Source organism: Apus apus, chromosome 1 (assembly GCF_020740795.1).
Source record: "Apus apus isolate bApuApu2 chromosome 1, bApuApu2.pri.cur, whole genome shotgun sequence".
NCBI classification, from domain to species: Eukaryota; Metazoa; Chordata; class Aves; order Apodiformes; family Apodidae; genus Apus; species Apus apus.
The window spans coordinates 131,717,478-131,736,371 of NC_067282.1; the positions used below are offsets into that span (position 1 = coordinate 131,717,478).

Genomic DNA, 18,894 nt, shown 5'->3' on the forward strand with positions numbered 1-18,894 from the left:
TCCTCTCCTATATAGCCTGAAAGGAAACTCTTCAACAGAAATAAAAGGTAATTAAGGATGAAGCACAATTTTAATGAAAGTAATGAAGGTGAGTATCATTGAATGAGATGTATAACCATGATTAAAGACCTGAGTAGAGAGAGAACTTAACAGAAGAACCACATTTGCATGTTCCATCTTGCCAATACACCAAGATTTTATCTGGAGTCAAACTGTGTCTGAACATATGGTCTTCCCCTAGCTCTGTAGAAGGACTGCAGTCAGCTATAGCATGCCTTAGTGTGCACAGCATTGCAGGAAAGACTTTTCAGCAGCTGTCAGTAAAATGTACTGGCAGTGATGGACAAAAGATCAAGGGAACCAAGCACATGATTTCTTGGCTCAGAGATTACAATGGCAGTCTACACTTCTCCAGATTGCCTGAACCTCAAAAGAGAAAAAAACTCTGAAGGATGGCACATGCACACAGGGCACAATTATGCTAAGGAAAACTCAAGGCTGGGATAAGGCCTCCTACAGAAAACACAAAATAATTTTTTGATGCTGTGGGCCAGCTGCCAGTGCAATGACACTTACACTAGACACTTATATTAAAAGATAATTTGCCATCAGTAAATCTCGGGGACTCTCAGCCCATATGACTGTCACACCTCCCTGCCACAAACACAGGAAAACTAAACTGCTAAATTTCAGCACCTTCCTGGCACGTTCGTTGTTCAACTCAGTTTTAAGCCATAGTAGAAAAGGCAATATTGTCCTGGGATTATCAGATAGGCACACTGCTCTGGGTTAAAAAAAGAATATTCTAAACACATGCAGAGGATGGCTTCCTCTAGACTTCCATCTGGTGTTTCTGCAGCTGTGGGACCAGTAACATCTTACTCTCCCTGTAAGTGAAGCCCTAAGACAACTAATAAATACTTGTGCCACATATAAACCACCATAATTGCTGTGCCCAGGCAAATGCCATCTGCACTTGTTTAGGATATTCAGCGCAAGGGACTATGAAGCTTAGAACCAGATTTGAAACTTTAGTTCCAAACAAGAAAAGAACAGCACCACCAACAAAATAACCACGTCACGAAGTCTGCAGCTCTGTTCACACAGGTTCCTTTTCAGTTGATCATCTTAATGTATCCTGCAATATATTCCTGTAGATGGGTTTGCATGTAAATAAAGAACCTTAAAAGATGAATGACATGTTCCATAAATTATTTCCAATCTACATAATGGATTACACACTAGAATAACAGTCTTTTCTGCTTCTCTCACCTCCATCCTGAAACTTGCTCAACCTCTCAAAGTATGAAGATATGGGAACTTGAACAATATCTAGAATTGCCAGCAGCGTCCGGGTCAGTCTGAGAAGCTCACTAAAACTATAAAAGCCAAAGTATATGAGGTTTCGAGCCAGATGTACCACCTATGAGAAAAAGAAGTTAAAATTAAGGAAATATTGGCAACCTTTGCAGTATTGAGCTGTGCAATACAGTTGCATTTCACACAGCAGCTTTCAAAGAGGTCAAGATCTAGAGTGCATTCAAATGGGTACAAGTCTTTCCACTGATTTAAACAGGCCTTGGACTAAGGCCACCAACATCAAATGTTTTTAGAGTTAGACAAAACAATTGGTCAGTCAAATCACAACAGAGAGCAAAACCAACATGAGATTTAGAAAGGCATGAAAGCATATAATTACATCTGGGAAAATATATAAGATCAAGAAGAAAGACTCCAGGAAATAATTTAAAGAGGCAGCAGCTGTGGGGAAAATAGAAGTTGGAAGAAGAGTAAGACAATTGATATAAGTTTGAACAGAGGTGATTGCAGATGACCAGAGGCAGGAGTGATGATGTTTAGCAGGTAGGTTGGAGGAAGAACTATGAAAGTTGTAAGCATTTCGCTTTTACTCAATGTTATTTGAATCTAGAAGATTTAGGCCTCTCTGAAGCTTCTGTCAGGAATTTCAAACAATATTTAAAACACAGGATTAAGCTATTCAGAGTACTTTCTTTAGTTTCATATCTTACACAGAGAATAATACTTACTTATACTGAAGAATCCCTGAATGCTAATTCACTAATGTGGAGAGAAAGGTCATATGGCCATTCACTCACACACATATCCCTCCCTCTTGCCACTGAAATGCAACCACCTCAGAAAAGGAAGGAAAAATACAGCTATTGGACAGTAGACTATAATATTATTTTCTGCAGTAACAGTCACAATCAAAACCACTGGTATTAGGAACTGGTGCTTCTTTAAAACATTTTACACCAACATTTATTCTGCAACTATCTTTATTTTGAAAGACCCAATAACAACTTAGCTAAAATGAGGAGAAATGCTGTAAGTAGGACAGAGATAGCTGAGAAGTACCTCAAATGTAAGTTTATTTTTCTCTTTGTCTCCAAAAGGAAAGGGCTGATTTACAACTTCTTTCAAGTATTCTTCTACAAATTCCATGGTGAGTGCAAACTTCCTCTTCATTTCGTTTCTTGAAGAGTCTGTGAAAGAGTCATACCTACAATGCAAAACATAGAAGGAAGAAAAATTAAACACCTCTAATATCAGGATCAGCTGTCACTAAACTAAAAACAAACCAATCACAATGCTATAAACTACTGTCAGTTCTCTGTAAAGAGAAGGGGTAGAGGTCAGCTGATTCTGTATAGATAGGCAGAGAGGATGCACAAACCTTCCCTCCAACAGGATCTTTAAGGGTTGCAGTGAATGGGAATAACAGAAACAGCAAAACACTACTGTTCTGGCAGATAGCATTCTTAAATCTTGCTGTGTCAATTCAATAATCACCAAGTCTCAGCTGTCCTCTCAGCCCATCAGCCAGAGTTTACTGTTTCCACAAGGAAGACAGCAGCAGATCAGGAAAGTAGCTCAGGACAGCCTCCTCTTTTGCACCACCAACTAGGACAGATTTTTCATCTAAGTCAAAACAAACCTTCATCCCACTAACAGAAGTAATACTGTCTGCTGCACTGCTATACTTCTTCCTCTGTTTCTTCAGCCAGATACTCCCTGTCTGGGTCTAATCCAGTGGCGCTGCTCCATCATATCAATTAAGCCAGAGAGGGTTTCCACTAAGTCAATGGGCCCTTCTCCCATACTTAAATTTTGCAGATGCTTAAGTACTTTGCTGGATGGAAGCCAAAGCCTCTGTAAACTGTTTCTGGGGCAATAGCTGTACCTAACTTTAAGTTCCAGATTTCCAACAGTGGCTTTCAGTTAAGCTTGAAGCGTAACACTACATGCTTGGTAGGCCGGAACTCTGTGTTAGACACAATTAGATTACTTCGAATTCAGCTGGTCTGAGGAAAGACCATTCCACATTCCCTCAGCTCGTTCCCTATAAGAACACAGTGAAAAAATGAGACTGAAATATTTTCATATAAAGCTACCTATGGAAGTGTTCATGAATAACAGTAATTATTAGCTCTTCCCATAATAATAATTATTACCTTTTCCCATATATGTTTTGCTGACATCACACATCTACATTTTGTTCTGAGACTAACCCCAACAAAACGCTTTTGTACTTTAGTCTGCAACACTTTCAACTCACTCATGAATTGTGATCTTAGTAGGAATTTCAGTCCACAATCTGGCATATCTGACAGGTACCACAGATTCCTGAGGATCTCTGTCCACATGCATGTGTAGCATCAGCCGACAAAATGAAGCCCGGAGGTCGTAAGGGAGGCTTTCATCAGACATACATCGTAGGATCAAGTCTACTGACAGCTGTGCAGAAATCTGGTTGATGGCCAGGTATTGGCGGTCCAGGCACATTCTTGCAAAGAGGTTCAGTTGGTACCTTAAAGAAAGACAACAACATATTTCCAGCTGATTTCCTTCAAATATCATACAACTTCTCTCAGAATCTCACTTTACTAGCCTGATGTCAACCTTTCTGATCTAAATGCTAAAAAATGACAACTGTGACCTTGCTGATCAAAGGACCGACTCGCCATTAAAAGTGCTATCTTCAGGCTCCAAAACCCATGAAGACTGGGCTCACTTTAAAATTCAAAGGAAGCATTGTTCAATGAAAGGCTGAAGCATTTGGATTATTTTTTTCAACCTGTGGAAGATGCTGTTCCATGATCCTGTTTCCCCTCTAATCCTCAGGATGCTCCTTCCTCAGAGCATACCTTGCTCCAGAGCAGCAAAACTTGAAAATACAGCCCAGTAAATAAAAGGTAAGAGGCAAAATTCTAAAAAGACACAAAGAGTTGTCATAAGCAAAGGAAACTGAAGATTTGCCTGCAACAGACAGAAGAGAGTATGATGCTCCTATAAGAAAAACTTGAAACAAACTTGTAATCTCAATTTTTGTCATGACTTTGTTTCCTTTTCTGATACTAGCAAATGATCCAGGTAAGAACAGCACCAGGATTTTGAAGAGTTTACATTTTATTCCATTTGAGTAAGCAGTTTTACCTGTAGTAGGTCAGAACTTCTAAATCCGCTTTTGTGCCTTCCTTTGCCTCTTGAGCCAGGTGTCTGATGGCTTTACCGTGAGGTTCCTTGTTACTGTCAATCCAGTAAAGCCACACTTCCTCTTCATCAATGTCATCTGAGATGACTGGGCACTCCAAGGGATTGTCCATTTGTGTTGATACCAGCCTGCAAACACAAATCATTCACAATGGAGCCACTAGCAAACTTCTACGCATGTAACAACAGAGCAGATAACAAAAAGGTATGTTCCAGTTATGGATGCTCACTTGGTCTGAATGAGAATGTCAGCATTTCCTGGGCTCAGCATAAACTTGCAGATGAGTTCCTGAGTTACTGGTATTGCTGTGGTGTTAGATACACAAAGGTCCGATAGATAATCCAAGAATCTGCAGTCAAAAAAACCACAGATGCAACAGAGTGTAAGACTGGAAATACTAGACAGAAACACTGCAGTATTCTGCAGAACACAGAAATCTCTAGCATCCGTCACTAATATCCTCAAGGGAGCATATATCATGAGATTTATCAACATGTGATCTTTGTCAATTCATACTATTGCAACTCACAACAGATAAAAATGGGTAATAGCTTTGAGAGCCACCCTGAATGGTGCTGAACAATCAGTCAGGGAGAGAAAAGAGAAATATCCCAAGTGTGGCACTTCTTAGCAAATCAAAAGCCAAAGTATTGTACCAGAATTTAAGAGCAGCCTGAGGCTGTCATGAGCTTGGCTGGTGGTAGAGCTCCACTGAAGGTCTTCGTCCCTGTCAGGAGCCAAAAGCAAGAGCACATGTTCTTATCCATCTTCCCCACCAGCTAACATGCATCTCCCTAACACAAGTAGCAAGAAGATGTTACTTGTGCTGGAGACAGCTGTGTATCTCCACTGCACTCAAGTCCTCATCTCCACCTTTTAAAGGTGCCTTTTAAAATCTCTGAAATGACAGCCAACAATTAGTGAAGAGTGAAGATCTGGCAGGACCTGAAGACAGGATCTCTGCATTCAAAGCTGTCCATGTAAAGAAGAAATATCAAAGCTTTGCATGGAAATCAGTTTCCTATGAATTTGTCTCTTGGATTTAGGTCTTCTGACATTTAACAAGGTTCAGGCTGAGGCGTTCCTCACATTTGGCACATTCATTAGGTATCTGCTTCATGTCCCTCTTTCATGGATTCCTCTGTGTGTGTTAACAGTATTCCATATTGCAGCCTTTGCCTCTCCAGAATATAAACAGGGCCTCTTCCCTCTAGGTAGTTGCTTCTTTTCATGACATTTGTAAGAACTGAGTATCTTTGAGTCCACCACTCCTCTAGCAAATGTGGCTAAAACTGGGCAAGAGGCTCAAGAATTGGTGGGGAAGCAGATACGAGCAGACACACAGACTGAGATCATATACTCCAGTACCTTAGAAATCAAGGGAAAAAATTTACTATCTACTGTCAGCTGTTCAAGGATCCAACAGTTTGAGCCTCTGTAGGTGAGCATCCTACCAAAGGGAATCAGAAAATTTGTGCACATTAGCACAAACCACACTCCCCAAAGAAGTCTGGAAACTGCAAGGGATGAGTACAGAAAGCATTTTTAGGGTACGTACAGGAACATTTTTACCCATCACTGAAATGAAGATTTGTGGCAACAGGTCATTAACAGTGCCCAGCAATATCGCATCAAAAACTACAAAACTATACAGAATTCTGGGGGAGTTACCTTGTTGGAGCTAAAACTTGGGAAATTTTGTAGCTCTTGGGTTACAGAGTGCTAAATACAACCACTGTCTTACTCACAAAACCAGTGCTGTGGAAGCCTACAAGACTCTACATGAAAATAAGTGTCTTTACTGCTCAGATTGCACCATCTTGGCAAGGGGTGTTTTTCAAATATTTATTGCTCCTGGACCTCAGCCTTAAGGAATGAATGTATATTTTAATGCACAGCAATTGCACAACTCAGTTAAGCAATAATACTATGACGTTCTCCATCACAAAGGGACAAGAGACCATCAATAAATACTAGGACCCTTTAGCACTGAGGAGCCGCTCTCATATGGTTTCCTCTCAGTACTGACCAAACCCAACACGGTTTAGCCTGGGAGAGTCAATCAGGGTGCTGAGCCATCTCATATAAACTATAGTAGTACCTAGAAAGGTTGGACCAGATGATCCTCGAGGTCCCTTCCAACCTGGCTCTAAGATTACAGAGCGAGGTGAAACAGCTGCAGACATACGGAGAATAACTGAAGCAGTGAAGTAGCTGAAGGGCCTTGAGCAATATCCTTAATCGCTAACAGAAAAATGGTATTCACAATTACAGAGGACACTATTTGGCCTTCAGTACATTAATTTCTTAAATTTGTATTACTCTGGCAATTTTACAACTGAAAATCCAATGAAAAAAATAGGTAAGATTTTTCCATTTAACAAAATCCATTTCCTTCATATTCTGACCTAAAGCTAATCAAAATAATTTCCAGCTGAGTGAAGTTCAAGGCCAGAATTTTTCATCTGGAACAAGATGTGGTGTAGGACACATGATCGCTGCCCTAGGCCCCTTTCAGGTCGGACCTGGAATCAGAACCTGCTGGAAAACTGACAGTAATAAAAGCTTAGAAAAATTGACATATGTGTAATTTGCACCAAGATTTGCACCAATTTGCAGTGAAACCAACATAACTGACAGTTTCACAGAGGAGCTGCAGAGTTCTGAGAAGTTAAAATTTGTTTGTTCCTCTTTGTCTCAATGTGAACTAAACCAAAATTTTCAAACCTGCCTTTTAAAGTATAAACCTTTTTTTCAGTAAGCTCTAGTTCTGAAATGCAGATATGGTCAAACCCCAAGAATTACAGGTAGTTCTGATCTTTTTTGGGTATTTTGTCTGCCAGGTCAAAAAAAAAAAATAATAATCTGGGAGAAAGAGACAACAAAACTATGAATAGAAGGCAGATTCACAGCTACTGCAAATAGAAAAGATTATCAATACATAAAAAGAATGTTATGTAGACTAATTCAAACCTTGGCTCTCGATTTCTCCTGAGTAAATTAACAAACGTCTCTATTTCTTTAGCCGTGATGTGTTTCTCTAGCAGCTTTCTGTTGTTGTGCAACAAAGCTGTGATGGTGTCTTCTGCCAGAATATCATAACCAATCTGGGACTGCATGACGCAGAAGTTCTTAGCAATATATTCCTGAAAAAATGAACATTTCCATGATGACCTGTTAAGCAGTAGTGTTTTTCTTTTAGCATAAGAAGGACTCGGCTCAATTAGCAAATCAAATAACGCTTAGAACTTTCTTCTCTGAACTGGCCTGAAGAAAAGAACATCCAAACACCTAAAATATGTACCCCCGAGAAACAGGTTCAATTTTAGGGATGACTAACTCTTTATTTTATAAACCAAAGGAGCAAATCCATGAAATAATATGCAAAATTCAAGAAAAGTTGACCAATTTTTTACAAGGAAAAAAACAAAAGGTTCTTATAATGTTTAAGAAGCTTTCTTTCCCAAGTCTTCCCTCCTCACTTTCTCTCCCTCCAAGGCAGAAATACTTTTGTAAAGCATCAGAAAGAAAACAAAGAAGTTCCACACAGAAGTTTAATCTTTTCTCTCTAGTCCCTTTAGTCCTATAAAGTTAGTGTAGGTTTTTCCTCGCTGCAACATGCAAAGCACTTGACACCATGTTTTGAAATACTTCCTGCTCATGGGGAGTCTCCAGCAGTGGGAAATCAGGCTGATAGAATAACCTCCAGTCTGATTCACTGCTGTCCCTCTACTAACACTTAAGCAACAGAAACAGAACAGACAGTTTTGCAGATTTCTCACTTTATAATCTAGAACCCAAGAGCATAATTTTAATAACAGAACACTCATGAATGAGGCAATGTTCCCCAGTCTCAGTCTAAGTCTGTGGAAGTATAAAGTGAACCTATGATATTAATTGCTGATCATTCAATTCATATACAAATGCCTACAAAACAAAAACACTGTTCCTCAGCATGAGGCAGTATACGACAGTGACTTCTTCCTACTAACCTACACAAAGCCCTATCTTTCACCACTACCACATAATCCCACTTGTAAGTGCAGAGAGCAATGTTAAACCCAGGATATATAATTATAACAATCAAGAGGTAAATTACGCTGGATACCACTGACCTGGTTCTTCCTATAGTCCTGCTGGGAATGTCTGAGAACTCTGTAACATAACCTTAACATGTATTTGTATGGAGCATATCTCTGGTCACCAAGATCTTCAAGTCTTAGCATTGATCCTTCACCTTTGTCCTTAAAAGGAGCTTTGAGGATGCCAAATATCTGTTCAAAATCAAACCAACTAAGAATAAAAACCAAACCCAGATTTTTGCTTAACATATAGCAGTCAATGGAAATGTCCTCTGACAGGATCAGCACGTGCTCCTCATCACCCGAAGTCAGAAGTGAATCACTGCACTTACCTACATATGACTAAACACAAGTGACAGCACAATCTCAGACATCACAGCTTTAGGCGTTTGGCTTTACATTTCCCATCAACTTGACTGACATTGCTTTCTCTTTACTGCTACCCCCAATTTTAAATATTGTTAAGTGCCTTAACTTTGCATAAATTAAGGATGAAAAAGAAGGACAATGCTGGCTGCTGTCCAGTTTCATCCTTTTCGCTTTTTTTAAAATTTCGGTAGGCTACTTAAAGAGAATAATAATTTTTATTTACATGCAAGATGGCCCCCATAAAAACAAAGTTGGGGACACATAAGGACACAAGAATTTTAACTATAAGGGAACACTTGCAGGATTGGAAAAATGTTGCAAGCTTGTTTCAAATTTTGTCAATATTTGCTATCAAATGTAGTCTTAAAAGTCATTAGAATCACGTAAAACTAAGAGCCATTAGACATGGCCCCTCATGCTTCTAACTGACAGAGCAAGAGGTGAGCCTTGACAAAGCAGTGTATTTATCCAATCCAACCAGGCACAAACCCCGCATGGAGCAAGTCAAGTTACCTAAAAATAACATTTTCTTCAATTGCTCTCCTTTACAGTCTGTTTACAAATACAAGCAAGTTATTAATACAGTAGGGCATACCTGAGCCAATATATTTTGTTCCCTCATTAATTTTTGTCGTTCCCGGTTTGGCTTGGTAATGACCACATCCAAAACTTCCTGCCCATTGTTAGGCACATCAGCAACAAAGAAAATGAGATCTTCCAGTAACTTGGTTACAAACCTAGAATGAATAGACCAATCGTTATTGTATACAGCTATTCAACACCTGCTAGGATTCATTAAGAAAGAAAATCACTTTTTAGAACAATCTTTACCCAGCACAACGGAACTTCAATCACTGCAAAGGTAAGTTTGACATATACTTAAGGATGCCAGACCTTGGTTCAGCAGAGCTTATATCCATCACAAGGATGTTTACCAAGGCATTAAACAACAACCAGAGGGAAAAAAAGAAAAAAAAAAACACAGGAGGCTGGATTGATACAGAGTATTCAGAAATCCAAAACCTATTACCAGCTGGCCACAAGGCCACGAGACAGTAGAAAGATACTCTTAATGCAGCCTAGGAAGGATTTTTATACTTTATCGTGGCCAGTGTAACAAGATATCAGACTCACCAGAAAAATCAAAACACTGCCACAAGAGTATTTCCCTACTGGCCCAAGAAACTACTGAAAAATTACTGTATTTGTTTCATTCCTTGCTACACAAAAGCAGATTTAGCAGAAACAAGTTCTAAAAAGTCAAGAGGGAGTAGTAATTCCTTCTCTCCTGTCTTCAGAAAATGCAAAAAGAAAGTGGTCATTGCTTCCTCGTTACTAACATAGTCAGGCATGCACAGAGAGAAGTACACATGCCCATGGATTTCAATGAATCTTCCTTAAAAGAAAGCAATCTTTAAAAAAAAAAACCCAGCATGCCTCCTACCCTGGGAAAACCATCACCTGAATTTGGACAACATCTAGTCTATAATTACTAAACCTGTAGGTATACTATGAAAGTGGCAGGAAAATAAACAGCAGAGTTTCAAAGTCATCTCTGGGAGCCTGACACAAGGCTTCCATTGCCTACAAGAGGGTTGGGCTCTTCACCTAAACCCTCTAAGTAAGCTTTAGTTTTAAAAGTCTCAGCCCACTAGTGAAGAACAGCAAGGTCCCCCCAAACAGAAAAGTAGAAAAGGCAGATGTAGGATGGAGCAACCAGGAATAAACTGTTGGGACCTCTACTTACCCACGCAGGAAAGTGTTAACACAGGATAAAGATTTTGGGGTTTTTTGGCAAGGGAAATCACAGGAACAAATAATGGCCCTTTCTGAAGCCACTCTGAAATGTTTCACATATGTGTGTTGGACCAATCTGTCAACACAACATCAAGGCTTGACCATACTGGGTTGCAGAGACACAGCAGTGCAAGGTTAATATGGGGATGTTACACCTTAATTATGTCATACCCCCTGTGGTTCAATTCAGTCATTAAATGGCCCATCAACTTTCCAAGACTGAGTACCAACACCCAGGCCATTACAGATCTGCCTGTTACAATAAATCCTCCATCTGATAACAAACCATCTCATCTAATTGCTACTGACAACTGACAGCAAAAATTCAGGTTTATCACCTAAAATGAACATTTTCTGCAAAAAGCTGTAAATGATGCATGGTGGAATAGAAGATACAAATCAATACTGCCAGAGATGCTAATATTCAGTTTAACAACATACAGCTGAAAACAAATAGTGAACCACATCTCTGGCAGTGGGATATATTTGGCTACCATGCACAACAAAATTCCTTAATCCAGCAGTGGGTGTGAAGAACAGGCATTCTAATAGCACTTCAGCTGAAACATGTTGAATACAAAGGGTAGACACCAAAATTATGTCAAATAGGAAAAGAGAACATGGAAAAACAGAAATAGGAAAGGAATTACAGGGGCAGCTTCTCAGTCACTCTTAGACGTCCTACTGCTCTCACGGCATGAATCTGTGGAAGAGTGAACTCCCCATGAATCAACAGTCCTGCCATGCTGCCCACTGTCTAGGCAGCTTTCTTGTACATAAGAATCAAATGCAACGGACCCCCATATTACAGCTCAGAAGTGGTTTATCAAAGGAAATTAAGACACACACTTTGCATTTGCCCAGAGAGCTACCCACTGATTTCTGTGGCCAGTGAGCTGGGGAAGTGCTGCTTACCTGCATTTTACAGGTGAGATGCACAGACAGGCCTGAGGTGCAGCAAGGCTAATCTGACAGAGGTGGAAACTAATCCCAGGTTAGCACACTCAGCACTGAAGTGTCATCTCTCCGTTGCCTCTGTTACTAACTTATCCACTACTGCGATGCCATGATGCCACAAGTAACCCAACACTAATTTAGGAGGGGAAGAAAAAAACCAAATCCACTAACCGCCTTTCGTTCTGGGTTATCGTTCCGTTCTCCAGCTTTTTAACAGTTGATGCTAGAACCTTGTTTGCGTCATTGGCGAAGTCCAAGTCTCTGACCTCAGACAGAGGAACCGACACAATGGCAAAAGCTTCCTTGTCCTCTTTTGCTTGGCACGTCCCAATCTGCAACAGTTTTTGTTTTAATTTGGGTAAGTAATCCTCTTATCTTTACCCTAATTATTATGCATATTTTAGATGGTAGAAGTGAGCTCACCAGTAGAAAACTGGAGGAATGAGTTTGGGATTTCAACCCAAAGATATGTGTGTTTACCTTTAACATCACAGGCCTCTCTTCATCAGTGTCTATTGGAATGCTAGTACTAGTGACCCAAGTGTTAGTGCATAAATGCCTCAGTCGGACATATGAGTTTCTAAAGGAGAACAAAGCAAACAGTGGGTTAGATGCATCAGTCCTGAGCTAGTGGGATGCAATGCAACACAAAGACCATGACACAAGACTTGAGGGCATGAATCACACCAGTCACTCAAAATAAAAGGGTGAGGGTGACCTAAAAGATACTGCAGTTCCCTTTTCCCTTGTCTCCTTTCTCACCCAGAATCGAGCTGCAACAAGAACAAACAGTATCTTGGGATTATGCAAAATGCTCGGTTTAAGTATTTATATAAGCCTAGGAGTAAAGTATTCCTTAAAGGGGAAAAAAAAAAAATTAAAGGAAGGTGTTATGAAATCCCATCTGAATAGAAATAGATTTCATGAATAAAACAAATTCTTTTCTTATTATTTTTTTCTGCAAAGTAACAAACCCCTTCAACCTGTCACAGCATAGAAGCCAGGAAGTAAAACTGACCATGGTTTCACAGCTTCATCATTATGATCTGCAAAGCCTTGTTACAGAGAGCAGGCATTTACAGAACCAGTTCTCAACTGAAAATCAAGTGAACAAAGAGTAGGCATGAGATTCTTCTAAATTCTTTCCATATGATAATCTGTGGTATTACCAAAAAGCAGAGCTGAGAAATCAATTATAAATTTTACTCTGAATTCTGTTTTTTAAATACATTCACTGTGGTCTTCATTCTCGCTCTCCCTTTCGTTCTGATGGGCTTTGAGTATTCAAGTAAGCAAATTATCTGGCAAAACTTAGCACAGCAAATACACTTCAAAGCTGCATATATCAGTATTTGCGAGTACCCAGCTTTAAATTCCACCCTCATAACAACTAGCCTCAAGTGTCTGCATGCCCATTCAGTCACATCCAACACCATATAACTTATCTAGCCAATCTCAGCTAAGCAACACAGTTGAAGTTTCAAATATTCACAATTAAAACCCAGAGCCACTTGCTGAATTCATTTGAATAACAAGTGTGTTCAGTGACATCGTGATCTGTCAGGGAAACAGGGGCCCAGTTCACCGTACAGATTATTTTGTTGGGAACAATTCAGTTTGATCTATTAGCAGCACAGCTTTTTCAAACAGCGCACAGGGCTCAATTCTGTCCTCATATAGATCTGTGCAACATTTAGCCCATTATTTTTCTCTTCATAGACTCTCTTTAAGTGTCACATGGTTTATCCTTATAATTATTTTAAGCAGTCACAGCAGCAGTATCATGTTTTATACATACCTTGTTTATCCATGAACACTCCTCAGATTTTAACTGAAGGATAATACTTGCTCATGTTTGATTTTTTCTGCTTTTACTCGCCAGCGTAGTGCTAGGAAGAAACCCTGTCAAGCAGTGCTATTTTTTGCCCCCTTTTTTTTTTTTTTTACCTTGGAACCAGGCAATCAGCTCTCTGAAGAGTGGTGGCATCCAGTTCAAAGAGAGATGCGATGTCATTTCCATGTGGCACAGAGACCAAAGTATACATAATCTTCTCCCCTGCTTGGCGTTTCTTCTTTGAAGCGGGAAGGTCGCTGTCTCTCTGCTGATTAGGCACAAAGGTTATTTGCTTGCATCAGGGTCCATTATAAATTCTCCAATTACCTTGCACACAAGTAATACATCTGAATTGTATTCTTTTTTTTTTTTTTCTTTTGTAACATTCTAGAAAGAATGTCCCATGACTGGCTGTGGAGTGTGTAACACAAAGGATGCACTTTGCCCCAGGCACATGGGGTCTCAGACAGTCATTACAACAACAGCAGGTTACAAGCTGCAGAGCAACTGCAATACTATATACATTACTACTTGACACCTACAACTTCAAAAAAGCTGCAGTTGGTGCAGACCCTTCACTCCCAACAGATGGAATTACACAGTGCTGATCTGGAAAGGGACAAAGTTAAAAGAAGAGACCTAACGAAAATCAGATTTTTTAAAGGGGGAGGAGATCAAAAAAAGTAAGCCATTTGCTTAATTCCACTGTTGTTTTACTTAAGTTTGCTCATTTTTTCCTCTCATACAGTCAGAATCACAGCAGCACATCTCCCAAACAGCAAGCACCAGAATATCTGATCCACTAACATCGACTTGTCATTGGAAAGGGGGGACACACAGAGCACCATAGAATAACAGAATGGTTAAGGTTGGAATGGAGCTTAAAGATCATCAGGATCCAACCTCCCTGCCATGTGCAGGGACACCTCACACTAGACCAGCTCCATCCAACCTGGCCTCAAACACCTCCTGGGAAGGGGATTCGACAGCCTCCCTAGGCAACCTATTCCAGTGCCTTACTACCCTCATGGTGAAGAATTTCTTCCTGATATCTAACTTATATCTACCATCTTCCAGTTTTAAGCCATTCCCCTTTGTCCTATCACTACACACCCTTGTAAACAGTCCCTCCCCAGCTTTCCTGTAGCCCCTTCAGTTACTAGAAGGCCATTATAAGGTCTCCCCGGAGCCTTCTCTTCTCTGGGCTGAATAGCACCAACTCCCTCAGCCTTTCTTCATAGCAGAGATTGTATTAGCTAGATTGTATTTGAAATCTTAGCATGGGCTGATTATGCATTGGCAGCTGGATCCAACATAGACATAAGTGTGCCCACTGAAACTGGAGGGGTTTGCTCCCTCTGAGGACCGTAGCTTTCAAGTGACAGACTTGTGTTGGTGCATCTAAAGAGGTCTGCAAATCTAAGGTGGTCATCCTCCTCCCATTCTCTGCTCCAGGTCTATAGGAATTTCGTGATCCAGCACCACTAAGCAGCCATCTTCATCTTTAGTTACCTACATCTTCACAGACACCAAATCCAACCTTCCCTACACATATAACTTTGCTTGAAAGAGTAATTCAGAGTCTGTGCCCACAACCACACAGCAAGCAGCAGAATTACTGGTATAAGTAAAAGCTGCTCCTCTGGGGCATTGAGTTATACATATTACAAAAGACTATTAACCAATTAAGAGACTGGCAGCCCTGGGCCATTCACTTACACAAAATATATCATGAGGGGAAAAGGAAAAGAGGAATTGAGAAAGCCAAAGGAGAAAAATCAAAGTCTGGAAACCTGAAATACTATTATAATGATTTATAGTGCACCACTAGGGAGAAGATGTACAAAGCAATGCAGAGAGGCTGGAGTGTACTTGGTTTACATTAGTACCTTGATTAAAGGCAAACTGTAAGAGATAATCAAGGGCAAATCTTTCATTAGTCTTTTTGCCAATTGATTAAGCAACAAAATCAAGGATGAGTGAAACTATGTAAGAAATATCTGGTTATATTCTCATTTCAATTTTTGAATCCTTCCAAAACACCCATTTCTTCATTATCAAGCTTAAAAAAGTCCAGCTTTCCATCCCATTACTTTTATGAAGGACAGAGACAATAGGAAAAAAACAGGAAGAAATCCTCTCAGGAATTTTTCTCAGGCTCATCTAGTGATTAGAGTGTTGTCACTAGTTTTTGAGAGGAAGGCTTGCTGAGACAAAGGAAAACCACCTCCTGTCTCTTGCACAAGCATCAGCTCTTATCTTGCAGTCCTCACATACTTTTATACCCCTCATCTAAAAATATTAAATAAAATTGCACTTAAAAACTTAACCTGTATGGAAGGACTGAGAAAACAGACAAGATGTATGTGATTTTCATACACATTTTGTTTTAAAAACTCAGGATGAGACCCAAACTGGAAAGCCAGGCAAACTTAAGAGAATCCTCTTAAGGGCTTAACAGATGTGAGTCAGAGTCTAACATCAAACTAAAATCTACTTCCTAAGTTTCCAAACAAAAATGGGAGACTGGAAAACTAGTTCAAAGTTCAAGAGTGGGTAAAGGAGTGAATGGCAGAGGATAGTCTAGAACAGCATCCAGAATTTTTTATATTTCCTATAACCTAATTCAAATTGAGTAGGTATTTCCCAGGAACTACCCACTCTACTTTCCAAACTGAAAAGGATGATATAGAAAAAGGCAGGACATTTAATAATTTTATGCTTTTTTTTTTTTCCCCTGGGTCTCTGGGAAAAATACAGACTGAAACATGAAACCATCTTCTACTCTGTGTTACAAACTTTTTTTTACTGACTCATGATACAACATTCGATCATCTCCAAATGTTCATGAGTATATAGGCACATGTGCCAGTTCCTACGACAGGAGGCAAAGTCGAAGGCAGGTCTCCTGTGCTTAAGTAGTTCATGCTAACCACTATCTCTGGGGAGAAGGTCATCCTGCAGTTTGGGGCTGATTCCACTCACTCCCTAGTTTCCTCAACAATTCTATAGATGCTGTTAAGCAACGGAGTTGGCTCATAAGGTTTAAATCCCACCAGGCTTGGCATCTGTCAGATCAGACCTGGCATAAGAGCAAGAGCTGGTTTTCTAAAAAGAAGAAGACAGTGCCTGTGGCACTACTAACTGTAATGCTGAGCAAAATCAGATCTACACAACAGCTGTACAGTAGTTTCAGACTGCACCTCAGCACAAACCTCAGAACTCTTCTTACAATGTTAGTTTAGATCTCAGACAAACCTCAGAATCCAACTTGGATTATGGGTGCTAAGCAGTAGTCAATGAACAAAAAACATGTAACAAGAAGTGACCTTGAATTTGACAGCTCTGAAAACAACTTCCATACAAGGATTTCATGAGAGACAGAGCAACAGTCAACACATATTAACATACATGTGTGATTGCATGTGCACATACCTCTGTGTGTGTCTGTACGGGAGAGAGAACACACACACTTGTACAAAGGAAGTTTCCTATGGTTAATTCAATTTCCTAAGTGGTCATCAGAATCTGTACTTCACCTAGCCATTATTGAATTAGCAGATTATATGAGGACATGGAAAGAGGTGAAAGTATTAGACTATTTAAAACTAATTAGACAACATGATCAGCTCATAAGCAGCACTGCATTCCCAAGCAGATGAAAACAAGATTACATTTGCTCAGGTAACTAACTGGCATAGCAGCAGATGCAACCAGTGAAATTGGATTGAATGAAGACAAGGGAGGAAAATAACTGTAAAAGGTCTCAAATGTACAGAGAAGAAAATTCAACTTAAAGCAGTATGAAGAGGAAGCCAATGAACAGCTTCAGACATGCTGGGGATGTGGTCAGTGACAGCCATGGAAAGCAAAACTTTAAAAAAAAAAAAAAGGCAGGTGAATTACATGGTAGGAGTATGGAGAAGTGCAAGAGCTGTGCATAAAACAATATTAGCAAATAGTAAATTCACTGAGGAAAAATAAAAAGTAGTTTTGATTATGCCAAACTATTGTGAAAACAGTGACAGGCTGTCAAAAGTCAAATCAGATACACAGCCAACGGGAAGAAGGTGGAATCACCTCACTCAGTCATGCACTGGTTCAGTCTCTCACAAAGATGAGGAAAATACACATTCAGCTGCTTTTCTGCCTGCCAGAACTTGGACCAACACGTTCCGTAAGAATGACCCAGGTGGTACAAAGAGCAGCTCTGCTTAACAAAACCTAAGTGTCCACCCAGCTAGAGGGCTGTCACCCAGTTGCCAACCTCATTCTGCAGCAGTAAAGCATAGCATCCCCACTATTCACCTCAACTGGGTATCATACCGAACATTTGGGAGATTTATATGGAGCTCTGCTTACGGAGGGACCTTCCTTTCAGCTGCAAAAAGCAATACAAAAACATGACAGACCAGAAATATCTTTTCTTCTAGAAACCAAATCTACAATTCCAATTGGTAAAGACACCTCTTGTGGCATAGAGACAGACAAGGATAATGCCCTGCTCCTGAATGAATACATTAAGCCACAATACACATTTCAGCAGAAATTAAATTTAATAGCAGCCAGAGTTCTGAAAATGCCTGTTAAATCCAGTACAATGGGGTATATCAATATGTTAACCTGGTTTAGGAGGCTCTCACAAAATTAGCATTTTCACAGAGCGGCCATATGAGCAGAACTTCATAGGTTAGATGATTTTAAAAATTCTATAGGAAAAGAAAGTCGAGTAAATTAATGGCCAGCCTTGCTCCTGCATGTTAGGAAGCCCTGGCAGACAGCGCAGCAGTTAGCCTCCTGTAACACCTTCACTGTTGACTCATTTGTGAGTCATCGCATTTTTAGCAGAGACATCACGTTGCAACTCTGTTGTCAGGAGCCAGAGACATTCTGTAAGAAACAAGGTATTTGCTTTCAGAGCTGATGCAGACCTGTGTGCAGCAGCAGAATAATAATAACGTGCCGGCATTTGTGTCTCCTCTTCTCCCCCCAGCCTATCAAGTGGTCTGACTGCTGGCTTTATATAAGCAGAGACACTGTCATTTCAAAGCTGATAATTTTCTGTGTTTAAAAATGTTTGTCAGATTGTTTATTGCCAGGTTAATTCCTCAGCAAGCCTTTCAAATAACAAATTCCTCAAGCCTATTCTGCATTTACCTGTGTCCTACACTGTAAAATTTTAAGTAAACAAACTCACTTGCTGGAAGGTAAAATAAAAAAATAAAAATACACTGCTTATCAGGGAAAAAAAAAATACCCTCAGTTAGAAGCAAGAAAGAAAATTTTGAATTGCAAAGTTGTTTGGAATTCATAAATATAGATAAACAGAAGTCAAAGAA

The 18,894-nt window shown here is 39.9% G+C and overlaps 1 protein-coding gene across 5 annotated transcripts in view; it reads right to left on the bottom strand.

Moving 5' to 3' along the window:
• The window catches only part of ITPR2 (inositol 1,4,5-trisphosphate receptor type 2), a 270,523-nt gene that overhangs the window by 180,523 nt on the left and 71,106 nt on the right, over positions 1-18,894 (bottom strand). For all 5 annotated transcript variants that reach the window (XM_051628013.1, XM_051628027.1, XM_051628007.1 and 2 more), the window contains 11 exons: positions 13,669-13,823; positions 12,202-12,301; positions 11,893-12,053; positions 9,563-9,704; positions 8,632-8,790; positions 7,490-7,662; positions 4,746-4,865; positions 4,459-4,644; positions 3,581-3,832; positions 2,380-2,524; positions 1,273-1,423 (listed from right to left, as the gene is read on the bottom strand). In XM_051628013.1, coding sequence (XP_051483973.1) covers positions 1,273-1,423; positions 2,380-2,524; positions 3,581-3,832; positions 4,459-4,644; positions 4,746-4,865; positions 7,490-7,662; positions 8,632-8,790; positions 9,563-9,704; positions 11,893-12,053; positions 12,202-12,301; positions 13,669-13,823 — 1,744 coding nt within the window. The remainder of the gene's footprint in view (positions 1-1,272; positions 1,424-2,379; positions 2,525-3,580; positions 3,833-4,458; positions 4,645-4,745; positions 4,866-7,489; positions 7,663-8,631; positions 8,791-9,562; positions 9,705-11,892; positions 12,054-12,201; positions 12,302-13,668; positions 13,824-18,894) is intronic.